At 34.1% G+C, this 15,545-nt stretch overlaps 1 protein-coding gene across 1 annotated transcript in view; it reads left to right on the top strand.

Annotated features, from left to right (window-relative positions):
- LOC102801296 (calcium-transporting ATPase type 2C member 1-like) overlaps window positions 1-9,299 on the top strand; it is a 181,750-nt gene extending 172,451 nt beyond the window's left edge. Inside the window, exons 20-23 of the mRNA XM_085500018.1 lie at window positions 1,502-1,649; window positions 3,525-3,620; window positions 4,890-5,031; window positions 8,678-9,299. Coding sequence (XP_085356144.1) covers window positions 1,502-1,649; window positions 3,525-3,620; window positions 4,890-5,031; window positions 8,678-8,805 — 514 coding nt within the window. The 3' untranslated portion in view covers window positions 8,806-9,299. The remainder of the gene's footprint in view (window positions 1-1,501; window positions 1,650-3,524; window positions 3,621-4,889; window positions 5,032-8,677) is intronic.
- The last annotated feature ends 6,246 nt before the right edge of the window (window positions 9,300-15,545 follow it).

The raw sequence follows: 15,545 nt of genomic DNA, 5'->3' as shown, positions 1-15,545 counted from the left end.
GGGACATGATCCCCATGAATTGCGATAAATAAATGCTGATTGTGTTGAATGACGGACGTCGGGACCGTTTGGAGAAACAAATTACGGTCGGTAGACATTTCAAACAAATGAAATTATTGACGAAAGACGAGTTTTTTCTAGGTATTTACGATCATACGGTCATACCAAATATATACAAAATTGACAAATACACAAAGAGGTGTAATAGTAGGTCATTTTTATTTTAGCCTTAGAAATATTTTCTTTCACTCAGTCCACGTCCATGCGTGGGAATTCTATTTAGCTTCATGGTCCTTCGGCTTGTCTTCTGCTTGGAGGAAACAACAATAATTATACAAATCGTAAACTCAACACAATCAGGAAAAGAAACCCAGACAACCATGTTGTACTTCTGTTGAATACATTTTGCGTCACGTCGGAATATTGTCTAAAATAAAATATTCAATCCCAGCCAAATCTAGGTCAAAGGGTCAGATTGCGTGCATATAATTATAGATAGTTAAAACAAAAAGTATTTGAACTTTTGACGGTTGTTCAACATCTATGCACGGTTACTAAACTAGTAACTAAACTAGTAACCGTGATCTATGAAAACCAGAAAATTTTTAGTAGTCCGAATTTTTGCACGGTCGAAAATAAAACGGAAATTGACCGGTCAAAAGCAGAAGCGGTCAAGAGGTTTGGGGGAAATGAGTACAGTACTTCTTTGTTTGATGAAGCGATGCTGATGCCACATTGTCGCCATAATGAGGCCACAATGAAGCGAAGCGATAATCGCCTAACTTTTTAATGTCGCGACATTGATGCGACGATGAAGCCATAACAGTGCCATAACGATGTGATGCTGAAGCGAAGCTGACGCTGAAGTGAAGCCAAAGCTTCCGCGAGAACTGTACTGTATGATTAGATAAACAAACTGGTTTGTACAACCCTTACAACCCTAATATATATATATATAATAGTTTTCAGCTTTTCCATCAATATCTCAAGTACAAGTAATTTTGAATTATTTTTAATGTGTCTTCAATACTCTCAGCACATGGGAGTTCTTTCTAAGCTTTCTTTGATCTCTACTTATATCAAACGCAGCAACAATGTAGTGTGTGAAATATAATCACATAACTGATAGTGCTAGCATAAATACTTTATGCTGACATTTCAAGCTTTCGATTCATATCTCACTAAATTGTTACTACACGCAGAAAAAAATTGTATCATGAGAATACCCCTCAATGTATGAGCTTAGGCAGTACAGAATCGCATCAACCTCCACTGCCTTTGTGCATACTTTATGGTATTCTTGTAATATTTATGCATATACTAATTACATATCTGGTCCTAGGATGTACTGTTCGTAATGTGTACATGTGGAATATTTTGGTTGTACACACACACAATGCACCATTATGTGAAGTTATCTCTCTGAGAAAAAATTAACTTAAACTAAAACTACTACGCCGAGTAAGCTTTCAACAGTTTCACTATGTTCTATTGTATGCAGTCTTGGTGTTGAACCTGTGGATAAAGATGTTATAAGAAAGCCACCCCGAAATGTTCAAGACCCCATGATAACTAAATCACTTATATTTAATGTCATCATATCAGCTACTATCATTGTGACTGGTACACTGTACGTGTTCTGGAGAGAGGTATGTACACCGTGGCTTTACGTAAATATACCAAGTTTCACCCCAACATTTGAGCTTATTGTAAATGAGTTAATACATCACCTGCTGAATGCCTCCATGAATAGATAAAGTGAATTGGGAAAAAACTGCATCAGCAGGTTGTGTGTTAGCGGTTGACTGCACAGATGTTTAATATCTGATTTTTGTGTTTAATACCAAACTCTGCACAGTCATGTTTCAATACTTTAAATAATTGTAGTCAACATTTGCGGAGAAAATGCACTCGAAACAAACTCCTTTCAATCAAGTAACACATTTGATCTATTATTAGGTTTTTACCTTGCCCGTACCATCAAAGATGGAAGGGAAAGGTACATTAAGGGAAAAATTTTGTCGTCGTCGTTGTTGTTGTCGTCGTCGTTAATAATTGTTATTGTGTGCATAATAACTTTACTAATTCTATTCCAAACTTTATCAAACTTGGTCACCTTATTCATCAGTATAAAGTCTTCCCTGAGTTTGAACAACAGATGTCCTGTATGAAAATATCATACAAAAATTGAGAAAATCTGATAAAATATTTTGACTGTTTCTACTTGACTGATCACTGGTGATACACATCAAAGGTCACTGATCTCAGTGGAAATATGCATTGTTGTATGTGTTCAATGAAGCAAATGATTTATCTTGTAATAATATCCTTGGTAATGTATCTCAGAATCCCATACTGGGTTTCAAAACACCAACTCATGGAGAGATTGCACAGTCTGATACACATTTGCAAACCTACCAATAAAATCTTTACAGAAAACAAGATGTCAGAAAATATAAGCACTCCTATGAACTGGGTGCCAAACTTTGATCAAGATCTGAAGCTAATAGAAAATCTGTTTAGTCAAAAGTTATCAAATCAAAAACAATACATAAAAAATACATTAAAAGCAAAACATTTCATCCACATTTTAAAAAGAAAATTATTCTAAAATATATGTATTCTGTATTTGACAAACAGTTCATTCGACAAATGAAAACTCACAGGAATATGTTTCAGCTATTAGAACAGAATGATAGAGTTTTTATAATACTAGTTTAAAAACGCACTTCAAAGATTGCAGTGTTTGAAGATGTAGTTTCTCAGGAGGCAACAGTACTGTTGACTTCTCCCTCCACTGGACACCAACTATTTAAGTTTATTTGCATACAAAGCAGAGCTTGCAACATGATAGCTATTCATAAAGGGTGTTTTTTTTTACTTTTCATATAATACAGTAGTCACACAATGAGGCAGGCAGTTCATATTTGTCTCAGTGAATCATTCATTTTTGACAGACACCTGTACAAAATACTTGAACTAAAGCCAGCTAAATTTTTCTGTTATCTTGCATGTTTTATGAATCTATTCACATCTAAATGCAGCACTTTTTTTTTTGCAATGAGACATTTGTTTTTATTCTAAAATATCTCAATTACTTTCAATAAAGCTGGAAATTATGTTCCTTAAAATAATTAAACAAATAAGGCACCAATGTTTTTGTAAGATATTTACATCTTTTAAGGACATTCGGTAGACTGATTCCCCACTGTTGGTTCAACCCCAAAACTTGTTTGTATTCAAAATTAATTATGACAATGCATATTTATATTGAAACAAACTATGATAAAGGGAATTATATTATATAACAAAGGGCAAGGTCACCAGAGTTCAACTATGTTTGTTTAAGGTAATACAGTTAAAAACTTAATTTACTATGGGATTTGGTTTCATCAGTCTTAAATCTTAAATTACTTGAATAGGGTTTCATCCAGAGCTGTACTTTAATGAAACTTAATTGGTGGCTTTACAGTAAATATAATTGTTAATTTCCCACTAAATTGAGCAATTTAATTATATTACAGATGCGGGATAACATAATAACGCCTCGGGACACAACAATGACATTTACATGTTTTGTGTTCTTTGATATGTTTAATGCTCTTGGCTGTAGATCTCAGGTATGTATGCTTTTGTCTCATCATTATTTAATGACAGGCCGTTAGTATTACTGTTAGAAACATTACATTTTATACCAGAATTCATTTTCTGCACATGTCCTCTAGAAGAATGCTGCAACCTTGTCTTAAAGAGCAGCAGGTTTTTATGGGTTGATCAGCAATGAATCACTTAAAAATGTAATATGGACGCAATATTTATTTTTTAATATTTAATATAATTTTTTGATTGATACTGTATGTTGACACTGCTCTTATTGCACACATCTGAGTATTGATGAAACGATGACATTTTCTAATATGTATGAGCAAAGGTTGTTTTGGTTTGCATTATGCAAATATTATTGTGTGTCCTGCATTTTTAGCTCCACTGTCAACTTTGTCAAGCAGAGCTTATCATATGAGTGGATTGTCCTCCGTCGTTCGTGTCAACTTTTCAGTCCCCATTCGGACATAGTCCGAAAACGGGGACTTATGGTTTGCCCTGTGTGCGTCCGTGCGTCCGTGATCACCTGTATCTCGAACATGCATGGACCGATTAAGTTCAAACTTCACTCATACATCACACATTATATGGGACATATGCACATATACTGAACACCGTACTTTAATATTTAAATACTAGCTTTATCATATGTATGATACAAATATTATTTGCAGCTAAACTTTATTTGTACTTGCCCACGATTGTTCCACTAATAATATGATGTGCAGAGTAGCGCATTAACAGCTCCATTTTTTTTTTCTTTCTTTTTTTCTCTCATTTTTTTTTTATTATTATTATTTTACTTATTTATTTCTGGAGATTTTGTTTTTTGTTTGTATGTGTATATATGTATGTGTGTGCACGTGTGTATTCGTGTATATGTGTATATATATATATATATATATATATATATGTATGTATATATATATGTGTATGTGTATATATGTGTATATATAGCCTGCATAGAAATGTATATTGGTTAGGATTGGGCCACAGACTAGATTAGTTCGGATGAACTACCTCTGTGGTCCACACCAAGAAATTATTATTATTATTATTATAAGATTACTAGAATTGTTATTATTATTGGTGAAATAAATCATACGTTCAACGTTCAACATGCATGAATTCCTGTGTTTTCACATTTATCATTGAACTCCTAAATTAATCTAATAATTCAAAGGTTACTTGAAACTTCTTGTGCAAAAAATTATGCGCTGTGGTTGATATATCATTATATATATATATGAACATTTTTAACTCTGTTTACTTTGCTTTGTTTTTAGACCAAATCCATATTTACTATAGGTTTATTTAAAAATCGTATGTTTCTCTATGCTGTGGGAGGATCTATACTCGGACAGCTGCTTGTTATATATTTTGCACCATTACAGAGAGTGTTTCAGACTGAAGCTTTAAATCCGGAAGGTAAGTACATGTAACGTGATCATAAGCATATCATTGAGTAGGGTCAAAGTTACTGGCTGAGGTCTACTTATTAAGGATTCGACTTTGTGTGAACTTTGGTTAAGATTTACATGTACTAGTTTATGCTGTCAGTGATTGTCTGTGATGACAATTTTTACAAATGAGTTTAATTTTATTTTGAAATTCAGTTATAACTGTTTCTAAGAAAATATGAATAAATCATTTACATTGTATGGTGACACAGCATAAAATTCATTGTGCACTTTATGAACAGCAGTTGATCAATGCCAGCCTATGCCAGCTGTCATTTTGAAATTGCTTAAAAATTGTAATGAAACTTATTTGTTATGCTAATTATTTCCCGTTCGGACACCCTCCATAAACAAGGACTTATGGATTGACCTACATGTACATGTATGTGTGTGCATCCATCCATCCATCCGTCCGTTCGTCCGGACCTATATCTTAGACATGCCTGGACTGATTACATTCAAACTTCACACATACATAATACATATTATTACAATACTCTACCGCTTTAGCGCCCATGCTCAGCTAAATGCCCACCCCCTACTTTTGGGACATTTCTTTTTTGAGTTCACATTTGGCTAAGTGCCAATCCCCCACTAAAATGGTCTTTGATCACTGTTTGATTTTTCTGAATATTTATATAATACAGCGTGGATATCGACCACCATGAATATGTTGTGGATGCATAACCTGTTAACAAATGTTAAAAACTGCATTCCATATTCAGTTTACTTTTCAAAAATTGCTAATTACCAGTTTTTAGTAAAAAATCATGTCATTTTTTTTGCCAAAATCAGTTCCAACAGATCATACTTTGACATTGGTAATTCACTTCTGCATTGCGTTACCAAGAATGCCTTTGGAAATTCCTGGAAAAGCATCGGTAAAGAGTTTGCACCAATCAAACAAATTTGTTAATGGAGATAATGATGAAGAATTTGACTGTGACTGACTGTATTAAACAGACTCTAATAATTTTAACCTCCTAAATTCTGGTAGTATGTAATTATTACTTAATTATGTATATTTTTGTGACCATTTCTGTGTTTTCATTGTAAAATTGTTGTTAAAACCAATGACGGCGCAATTAATTTCATAATTTCATTTCCCCCAAAGATGTAATATCCCCCTAAATCTTTTACATAGTGAACTAAAATTGTTATTTGCACAGATTTTTGAAGGGGGTGCTCAGGTAAGCGCCCAATTCCCTATAACCCAGATCAAAATTGAAAATGAAGAACATTTCTTCATGGAATGTCTTAGGTACCAAACAGAAAGACATAAGTTATTTAATAATATCAATATTCCAGAAGAATTGAAAAGTGATGACCAGATATTTAAATATATTGTGAGTTCAAGAGAAGACGTACTAATAAGACAAAATATTTGAAATCAGAAATAACAATAACTTACATTTTACTTTTATTTTAGTTTTATATGTATTGTACTTTATTACTAATATTTTATTGCTGTCAACCAATGGAAACTATTTCCAAAGATGCAATAAATTCATTATTATATATATATTATATTATATAACATGATTTTTGGAATCGAGAGTACCCTGGGCGCTAAGCTGGTCAAGTGCAAACATGAACATCAATTTGTTTCATGATCTGATTCAAGATGGCTGAGTGGCGGCCCTTTTTGTGCTGAAAAATCATCAAAATCAACCATTTCTGGCATTCCGTAACTGGATCTCGACTGTTTACAGATGAATTTTGTTCAAACTTGGTACATGCATTGGACATTATGGGACCTTGATGCACATCATTTCGTTTTTCAGATCTAATTCAAAATGGCTGACTGGTGTCTATTTTGTTTTAATGAATGCGGTTCTAGAGCCATATCTCTGACATGCTTTGACTAAACATGGAAAATTACCAAAAAATAGGCAAAAAAAAAAAAAAAATGGCAAATGAAACAGAAATACTTGTAAATGAACAATATGCAACATTAGAAGTATAACAAAAATAATTTATTGCTTATAAACCAGAAATAATAGAAATCAACAGTGAGAAATCATTTGAATTAGGATTTTCCCGCCAACAAACATGCCCAATACACGTGAACTCAAAATGAACTAAAATGGCAGGGGTCAAACTCCATAAAATTATCTCCGGTTTTGACAAATACCGGATCAACAGTCATAAAAGATCAATAATAATTTACAAATTTACAAAGTAAAAATTACGAAAGTTCATAGTTGTTTGAAAAAACTTCTCAGATCTGTATTTGTACGTTCATTGCCGTCTTCAGCAAAGTCAACCCCCTCAAAGTCCAAGTCGGTGTTACTGACACCGTCGAACAAAATCCCTACAGAAGTTCATCGATGTCGTCGCACACAATTTGGACTTAGCACTTTTAATCCACGGATTAAGAAGAAAAAAAGGGTCACATGCAAACGACTCTGCTCAATCATCTTTGACCTTTTAAGCAACTGCTTTACTTACTGGCTAAGAATGACATCACTACTCATGTTTCATCATAGAGGTCAAGTAATCAGTGTGACTTTGCAAAATTGCTGGCCTCAATTATGGATTCACAAGCTGCTACTAAATATTTTATAAAGCCAAAACGTGCTTTCAACCACTCTCCTAGATACGGGTTGCTACAATATTGCAACATTAGTTTCATTGTTGATGGCACTAAATCCGAACAAGTGCGACACTTGCTTCGCACACGAGGGATGGTGCTTCGTGGCTCCTGGTACTGCAAGATTTTCTCCGGAAACACAAACCAAACAGCCCTTTTTAGCGCCATGACATATTCCAAAAAGAGAACTATCGTTTTTGCTTTAATATACATTTTTGTAGACCTGCTTACTGTTATTATTCTGATTAAAAATCTTGAAACATAAATGTAAATTACATAAACATCAGTGAATGCGCTGCCCTGAAGGCAGAATGCGAAATTACCTATTTTTCTGTCATAACTACTTTGCATTCACCCCTCGTTTTATGCAATTAACATTTATTTTTCAAGAATTTTTATCAGAATCACAACAGACTGCAAGAAAGTCAACTGTTAATACAACGAACAAAAAATAGGTGTTTGTTATTTGTTTATTACAAGCGTATGCCCGGACATGACCTCAATTTCTTTATTATATAAAAAAATTGGGGTGGGGGGTGTTTGCCCGGGCATGGGCGCTTACCCGGATAAATACGGTACATCATGTCAAAAATGTTATTGATTTGACGATTCAATTCAAAATGGCTGACAGGTGGTCTTTTTATTTTAATTAATGCTGTTCCAGAGCAATATCTCTCAGTATGGATACAAGATGTCAATGATTTTAATCTTAACAAATTCATCATAATCGGACATCAAGATCCATATCTGTGACATGTTTATTATTGAACTATACCATATATGTTAAATTAAATAACTAATGGGGACTGTGCCATACATGGCTTGTTTTCATCAACATGTCTGCTTTTAATATATATATATATATATTAAATACAGAAGCAGGAAAGACAATAGCACCAGTTTATTCATAAAACCGTAATAGTATGTGCTTAATCACAGTTTTGGGGATTTCCAAGCCAAAGTTTAGATATCATTCGACTGTCTTGTATAGCTGACTGATTGAACCTCTAATATTTTGCAGATCTTGTCTTCCTGGTGTGTTTAACATCAACAGTCTTTATTGTATCTGAAGTAAAGAAGTTATTACAAACAAGTACTGAGCCTAAATATACCGTAATGAATGGACACTACAACTTGGACTATGTATGACATTCACAATCTCCTTTTTATTACTATTTGACTTTCTGATCTTCATTCTGATAGTTGTAAACATGTGCCTTCTATTACATTTTGCTTCATTTCCTACATACAATGAGATCTGTATTTATTTCAAATTATGTGCCATTGCTGTAGTAACTAGTGTAAATACAGAAAATTTAATAATTGTGATTTTTCTAATTTTATTTAACTTGTGATTAGCAGCTGAAGTGTTTTTGTTGTCACTTTATAATTAGAATCTTTGGATTTACCCTGTCTCTCAAGAACCACTTCCATAAAATTCAAATTGGTGCATATTAATTACCTAATTTGCATAATACTTAGCTGTCTATATTTTGTGAGCCAATTCGATAAAATTCATTGCAGATTTACTGCTACGTAGTAAATTGTGAAAATTAGTTTTCATAATAATCAGTGGTTGTATCAAAAAGGAAAATTGATTCCTAATTTGTAATAATTAGTTATTAAATTGGTTTTCTCAATTACTTTTGTAGCATACTTTTTGGGAGAATGCTTGATAATTTTGGAATACATTCGACTATGTGGTATTGATGATTGATGTTTTTAACAACCTAATTTGCATATTTTTTGTTTTAATTTTGAAGACATTTATCTCATGAACTACCGGTATTCTACCCACATTGAGTCAAAATTTGTATTGGATCCCACTTAAGACAAAACAAAAAAACATCAACTTATAGATTGGCCTAGTTTATTTATGTATCTATTCAGACCTGTAAGTCAGACCATCCTAGTCCCATCAAGTTCAAATCTATTTAGACCTGTATCTCAGACAATCCTGGTCCGATCAAGTTCAAATCTATTTAGACCTGTATCTCAGACAATCCTGGTCCGATCAAGTTCAAATCTATTTAGACCTGTATCTCAGACAATCCTGGTCCGATCAAGTTCAAATCTATTCAGACCTGTTTCTCAGACAATCCTGGTCTGATCAAGTTCAAATCTATTCAGACCTGTTTCTCAGACAATCCTGGTCTGATCAAGTTCTAATCTATTCAGACAATCCTGGTCCGATCAAGTTCAAATCTATTCAGACCTGTTTCTTAGAAAATCCTGGTCCGATCAAGTTCAAATCTGTTCAGACCTGTATCTCAGACAATCCTGGTCAATCAAGCCAAATCTATTCAGACAATCCTGGTCCGATCAAGTTCAAATCTATTCAGACCTGTTTCTTGACAATCCTGGTCCGATCAAGTTCCAATCTATTCAGACCTGTATCTCAGACAATCCTGGTCCCATCAAGTTCAAATCTATTCAGACCTGTATCTCAGACCATCCTAGTCCCATCAAGTTCAAATCTATTTAGACCTGTATCTCAGACAATCCTGGTCCGATCAAGTTCAAATCTATTTAGACCTGTATCTCAGACAATCCTGGTCCGATCAAGTTCAAATCTATTCAAACCTGTTTCTCAGACAATCCTGGTCCCATCAAATTCAAATCTATTCAGACCTGTATCTCAGTCAATCCTGGTCCGATCAAGTTCAAATCTATTCAGACCTGTTTCTTAGACAATCCTGGTCCGATCAAGTTCAAATCTATTCAGACCTGTTTCTTAGACAATCCTGGTCTGATCAAGTTCTAATCTATTCAGACCTGTTTCTCAGACAATCCTGGTCTGATCAAGTTCTAATCTATTCAGACAATCCTGGTCCGATCAAGTTCAAATCTATTCAGACCTGTTTCTTAGAAAATCCTGGTCCGATCAAGTTCAAATCTGTTCAGACCTGTATCTCAGACAATCCTGGTCAATCAAGCCAAATCTATTCAGACAATCCTGGTCCGATCAAGTTCAAATCTATTCAGACCTGTTTCTTGACAATCCTGGTCCGATCAAGTTCCAATCTATTCAGACCTGCATCTCAGACAATCCTGGTCCCATCAAGTTCAAATCTATTCAGACCTGTATCTCAGACCATCCTTGTCCCATCAAGTTCAAATCTATTTAGACCTGTATCTCAGACAATCCTGGTCCGATCAAGTTCAAATCTATTTAGACCTGTATCTCAGACAATCCTGGTCCGATCAAGTTCAAATCTATTCAAACCTGTTTCTCAGACAATCCTGGTCCCATCAAATTCAAATCTATTCAGACCTGTATCTCAGTCAATCCTGGTCCGATCAAGTTCAAATCTATTCAGACCTATTTCTTAGACAATCCTGGTCCGATCAAGTTCAAATCTATTCAGACCTGTTTCTTAGACAATCCTGGTCCGATCAAGTTCAAACCTATTCAGACCTGTTTCTTAGAAAATCCTGGTCCGATCAAGTTCAAATCTGTTCAGACCTGTATCTCAGACAATCCTGGTCCCATCAAGTTCGAATCAATTCAGACCTGTATCTCAGACAATCCTGGTCAATCAAGCCAAATCTATTCAGACAATCCTGGTCCGATCAAGTTCAAATCTATTCAGACCTGTTTCTCAGACAATCCTGGTCCCATCAAGTTCAAATCTATTCAGACCTGTATCTCAGACAATCCTGGTCCCATCAAGTTCAAATCTATTTAGACCTGTTTCTCAGACAATCCTGGTCCCATCAAGTTCAAATCTATTCAGACCTGTATCTCAGACAATCCTGGTCCCATCAAGTTCAAATTTGACACATGTATCTTGTCATACACGTGCACATGCATTTATTTCATGATCTAATTGAAGAAGGCTTAAGAGCTAAAAATTCATCAAAATCAAGCGTTTTCTTAATTATGAATCTGATCAAAGCTGTAAATGAACTTCATTCATTCATTCATTACATTTAACATTGTGGGATCTTAATGTACGTCATTTTGTTCTACAGAGCAACTTCAAAATGACATTTTATTTCAATGAATGCTGTTCTGGTGCAATATCTGTAACATGCCAAGGCCGATTTCATTCTAATTTCATTCGGTACAAAAAACATCAGGGATTCAAAATAGCAGACTGAACAAATTGTTGTCACAATCCTCCCATTACATAACTATGTGTACAATTTCTATACTTCATATCATTTTTGTTTATCATTACATGATGGGGCTTTTATACCTAGTCAAATGTTGTTGATCAAAATATTACCTGGTAGATGTGAAGGATGTACATACAAAGTAGAGTTTAAATTTATTTTGGGTAGCTCAAAATCTGTTTTTCTCTTCAGATGGTGATGTAGGTGTTTTCAAAGACACATCTGTAAAACTAAATGAATAAACATCTCTGTATCTTCATTGGCTAAATCAGAAAAATCTGAAATGTGAGATTTTTAGATCATAGCTGTGAGACTTAAAGTGAGAAGCTAAAAGGCTTGGGCTTAAAATGTTGGACACTTGGCAACTCATCAGTGTCACTATGTAAAATACTGTGCAACATTAGTTATGTACACATAAACGAATTGATACATTTGTAGAAATTTTATTCATGGTAATAACATTTTTAATATAAGTTATATCTGTCATTTTTTGGGGTTTTCGCAAACTTTGAAAAGTATACTTTTTTCTCTCAAAATGTGCATCTCTAAACCAGCCTCGTTCTCCCTGGTTCCAAGCCACAGTTTATAGGCTTTGCGATTGCACAGTTATGGAAAGCAACCCTGTGAATGATGAATATGTGAATAAAGTTTGAAGGTGGATCATATTTACATTACGCTATTGACCTATTTAATGGGTCTAGCTGGTCATGTTAGTTTAAAGTTTTAGTGCAGTAGCTATATAATTTTCATCCCTTGATAGTCTTGTGAACATACACATGTACTGTGACATGACCTTGGACCTGTTGTGTTTAAAATACATAAGAAATATGTGTGTCAAGATTGAAGTCACTGGCTATTTCCTCTTATAGTTGTAGTGGGAAAATACATTACACATACCTTGGCCTTTGACTTTTTGTGCCAGAAATGTTACCAGGGCATGCATGTTATGTGTTGGAAGCGTGATCCAGGCTAGAGACTCAAGTTATTCCCCTATAATAGTTCAATAAGGTACTGCCATATTATAAAAATATAAACATGCATACACAAGATTTGAACTTTTCAACATGGCAAAGTGCCTTGCCAATACAAGTAAATTTTGCACCTCCGTGTGCCACAGACACCAACCCAAAATGTCAACTACTAACATCTTGATGAACATGCCCTTGCAGTGGCTAGATAAACAAGTGTTTGTCAATTTCATAACATCACAGACAATTCTCCTTTGGGACAAAGCAGTGAGAAACATCTAATAAAGTACAGGCTGATTACATACATATAGACACAAGATTCCAACTCATGGCCAATGCAAAGTGCCATGCCAATGTAAGTAGACGTAATTTTTAGCTCCGCTGTCGACTTTGTCGAGCGGAGCTTATCATATGAGTGATTGTCCGTCGTCCGTCGTCGTCGTCCGTGTCAATGTTTTACTTTTTCGAATTCTTCTTGAAAACTACAAGCCTAAATGCTTTGATACTTGGTATATATGTACCTTTGGTAGACCTCTCTTAGGTTTGTTCATTTCATGTTGATATCTTTAATTCTCTAATTTTGGTGAATATTTTTGTCATTTTTGGTAAAAACTGATATTTTCGACTTCTTGTTAAAAACCGCAAGTGCAATTGCTTTGATATTACATCTATAGGTACTACATGTGGACCTCTCTCAGATTTGTTAATTTTGTAATGATATCTTTAATTCTTTAATTTTGGTGAATATTTTTGTCATTTTTGGTAAAAACTGATATTTTCGACTTCTTGATAAAAACCACAAGTGCAATTGCTTTGATATTACATCTATAGGTACTACATGTGGACCTCTCTCAGATTTGTTAATTTTGTAATGATATCTTTAATTCTTTAATTTTGGTGAATATTTTTGTCATTTTTGGTAAAAACTGATATTTTCGACTTCTTGATAAAAACCACAAGTCCAATTGCTTTGATACTACATATATAGGTACTACATGTGGACCTCTCTCAGATTTGTTCATTTCGTGATGATATCTTCAATTCTCTAATTTTGGTGAATATTTTTGTCATTTTTGGTAAAAACTGATATTTTCGACTTCTTGTTAAAAACCGCAAGTGCAATTGCTTTGATACTACATATATAGGTACTACATGTGGACCTCTCTCAGATTTGTTTATTTCGTGATGATATCTTCAATTCTCTAATTTTGGTGAATATTTTTGTCATTTTTGGTAAAAAGTGATATTTTTGACTTCTTGTTAAAAACCGCAAGTCCGATTGCTTTGATATTCCATATATAGGTACTACATGTGGACCTCTCTCAGATTTGTTCATTTTGTGATGATATCTTCAATTCTCTAGTTTTGGTGAATATTTTTGTCATTTTTGGTAAAAAGTGATATTTTCGACTTCTTGTTGAAAACTGTAAGTCCGATTGCTTTGATATTACATATATAGGTACTACATGTGGACCTCTCTCAGATTTGTTCGTTTTGTGATGATATCTTCAATTCTCTAATTAATTTATTTTGGTGAATATTTTTGTAATTTTTGGTAAAAAGTGATATTTTCGACTTCTTGTTAAAAACTGTAAGTCCGATTGCTTTGATACTATTCATATTGTTCATTTTCTAATGATGTCTTCACTTCTTTAATTGAAATGTGCATTGCTAACAGCGGAGCTATCTCAGCCGATAGGCTGCTTGTTTAAGTAATTTTAATCCTGATTTTGGACGAAATTCATCCTAATACATTTGCTGATTCACACAGGTTTTATACTCATAGTACAATACTTTATCATTTTGTCTGAAATTGTACAAATCGCATTCTGTAAATTTGTTCCAAACCATGCATTTTGGGTAACAGGTCCACACCATATTTGCTTGATCCTAACAAAAATGGCAGACTGGTGGCCATTTTGTGTTACAAAACTAGTTTATGTATGTTACACTTTTAGGGGTATAATTTGTCACATTCAAATATTCATGTTGCATTCCTGCTCTGGAGCTAATATAAGCATAACAAATATTATGGTGGCAGTGAACTACTGCAATGTGATCTAGGGCATTTGGGGAATCGATTCTATTCATACCAAACATGTGAAAACCACGTTTAAATGTCCTTGAATCCAGATACTGTTTCATGTGCATTCGAAACTTCAATGAAAACTGTTGTTGAATATTCATTTCATAACATTCTTATTTTTAAAGACTATGAAATGACTTTATTTACTGCAAAACATAAAGATATAATCTGCAAAAGCTACATGGACAAATAATCCCTGAAACATAAACAGTAGAGCATGGATGTACTAACGGAGTACCTCCATGGGTAGAGATCCGTGTAGTAATGCCAAAACGCGAACGTTTAAAGTAAATGCACAAATTGGTAGGGTTAAGGAAGCAGACTGCAACACAGTGAGAAAACATACGTATCCAACATGAAAGGAATTGTTGGAATTGAAAATTTACAACTCAATGAGTCGAGTTATTAGTGAATTTCATACAAGCTATATATATAACCCAATTTATGCATTGTGACAAGGTGAAGAAAAATCCATGATGTGTGTTTTTATGGCCATAGCCCTGGACTCCCCCTACGAACACCAGTTCTAGTAAGAAACAAAACAATAATTTAGGGTTAGAGCAGTTATACTCCCCATTGTTCTATGTTTCTTACTTTCGTTAGCGGACAGTTTCAACCTAATTAATTATGCATTCTTGTTAATGGTACTGTTTTATCAATAGATTAACAAGCCGGGACTGTTAATAATGAATGGGTTAATTTAAATATTCATGAGC

The sequence above is a fragment of the Saccoglossus kowalevskii genome, chromosome 6, assembly GCF_978046115.1.
Source record: "Saccoglossus kowalevskii chromosome 6, keSacKowa6.1, whole genome shotgun sequence".
NCBI classification, from domain to species: domain Eukaryota; kingdom Metazoa; phylum Hemichordata; class Enteropneusta; family Harrimaniidae; genus Saccoglossus; species Saccoglossus kowalevskii.
The sequence above is the reverse complement of the archived record's forward strand: the minus strand, read 5'-3'. Positions and strand labels throughout refer to the sequence as shown.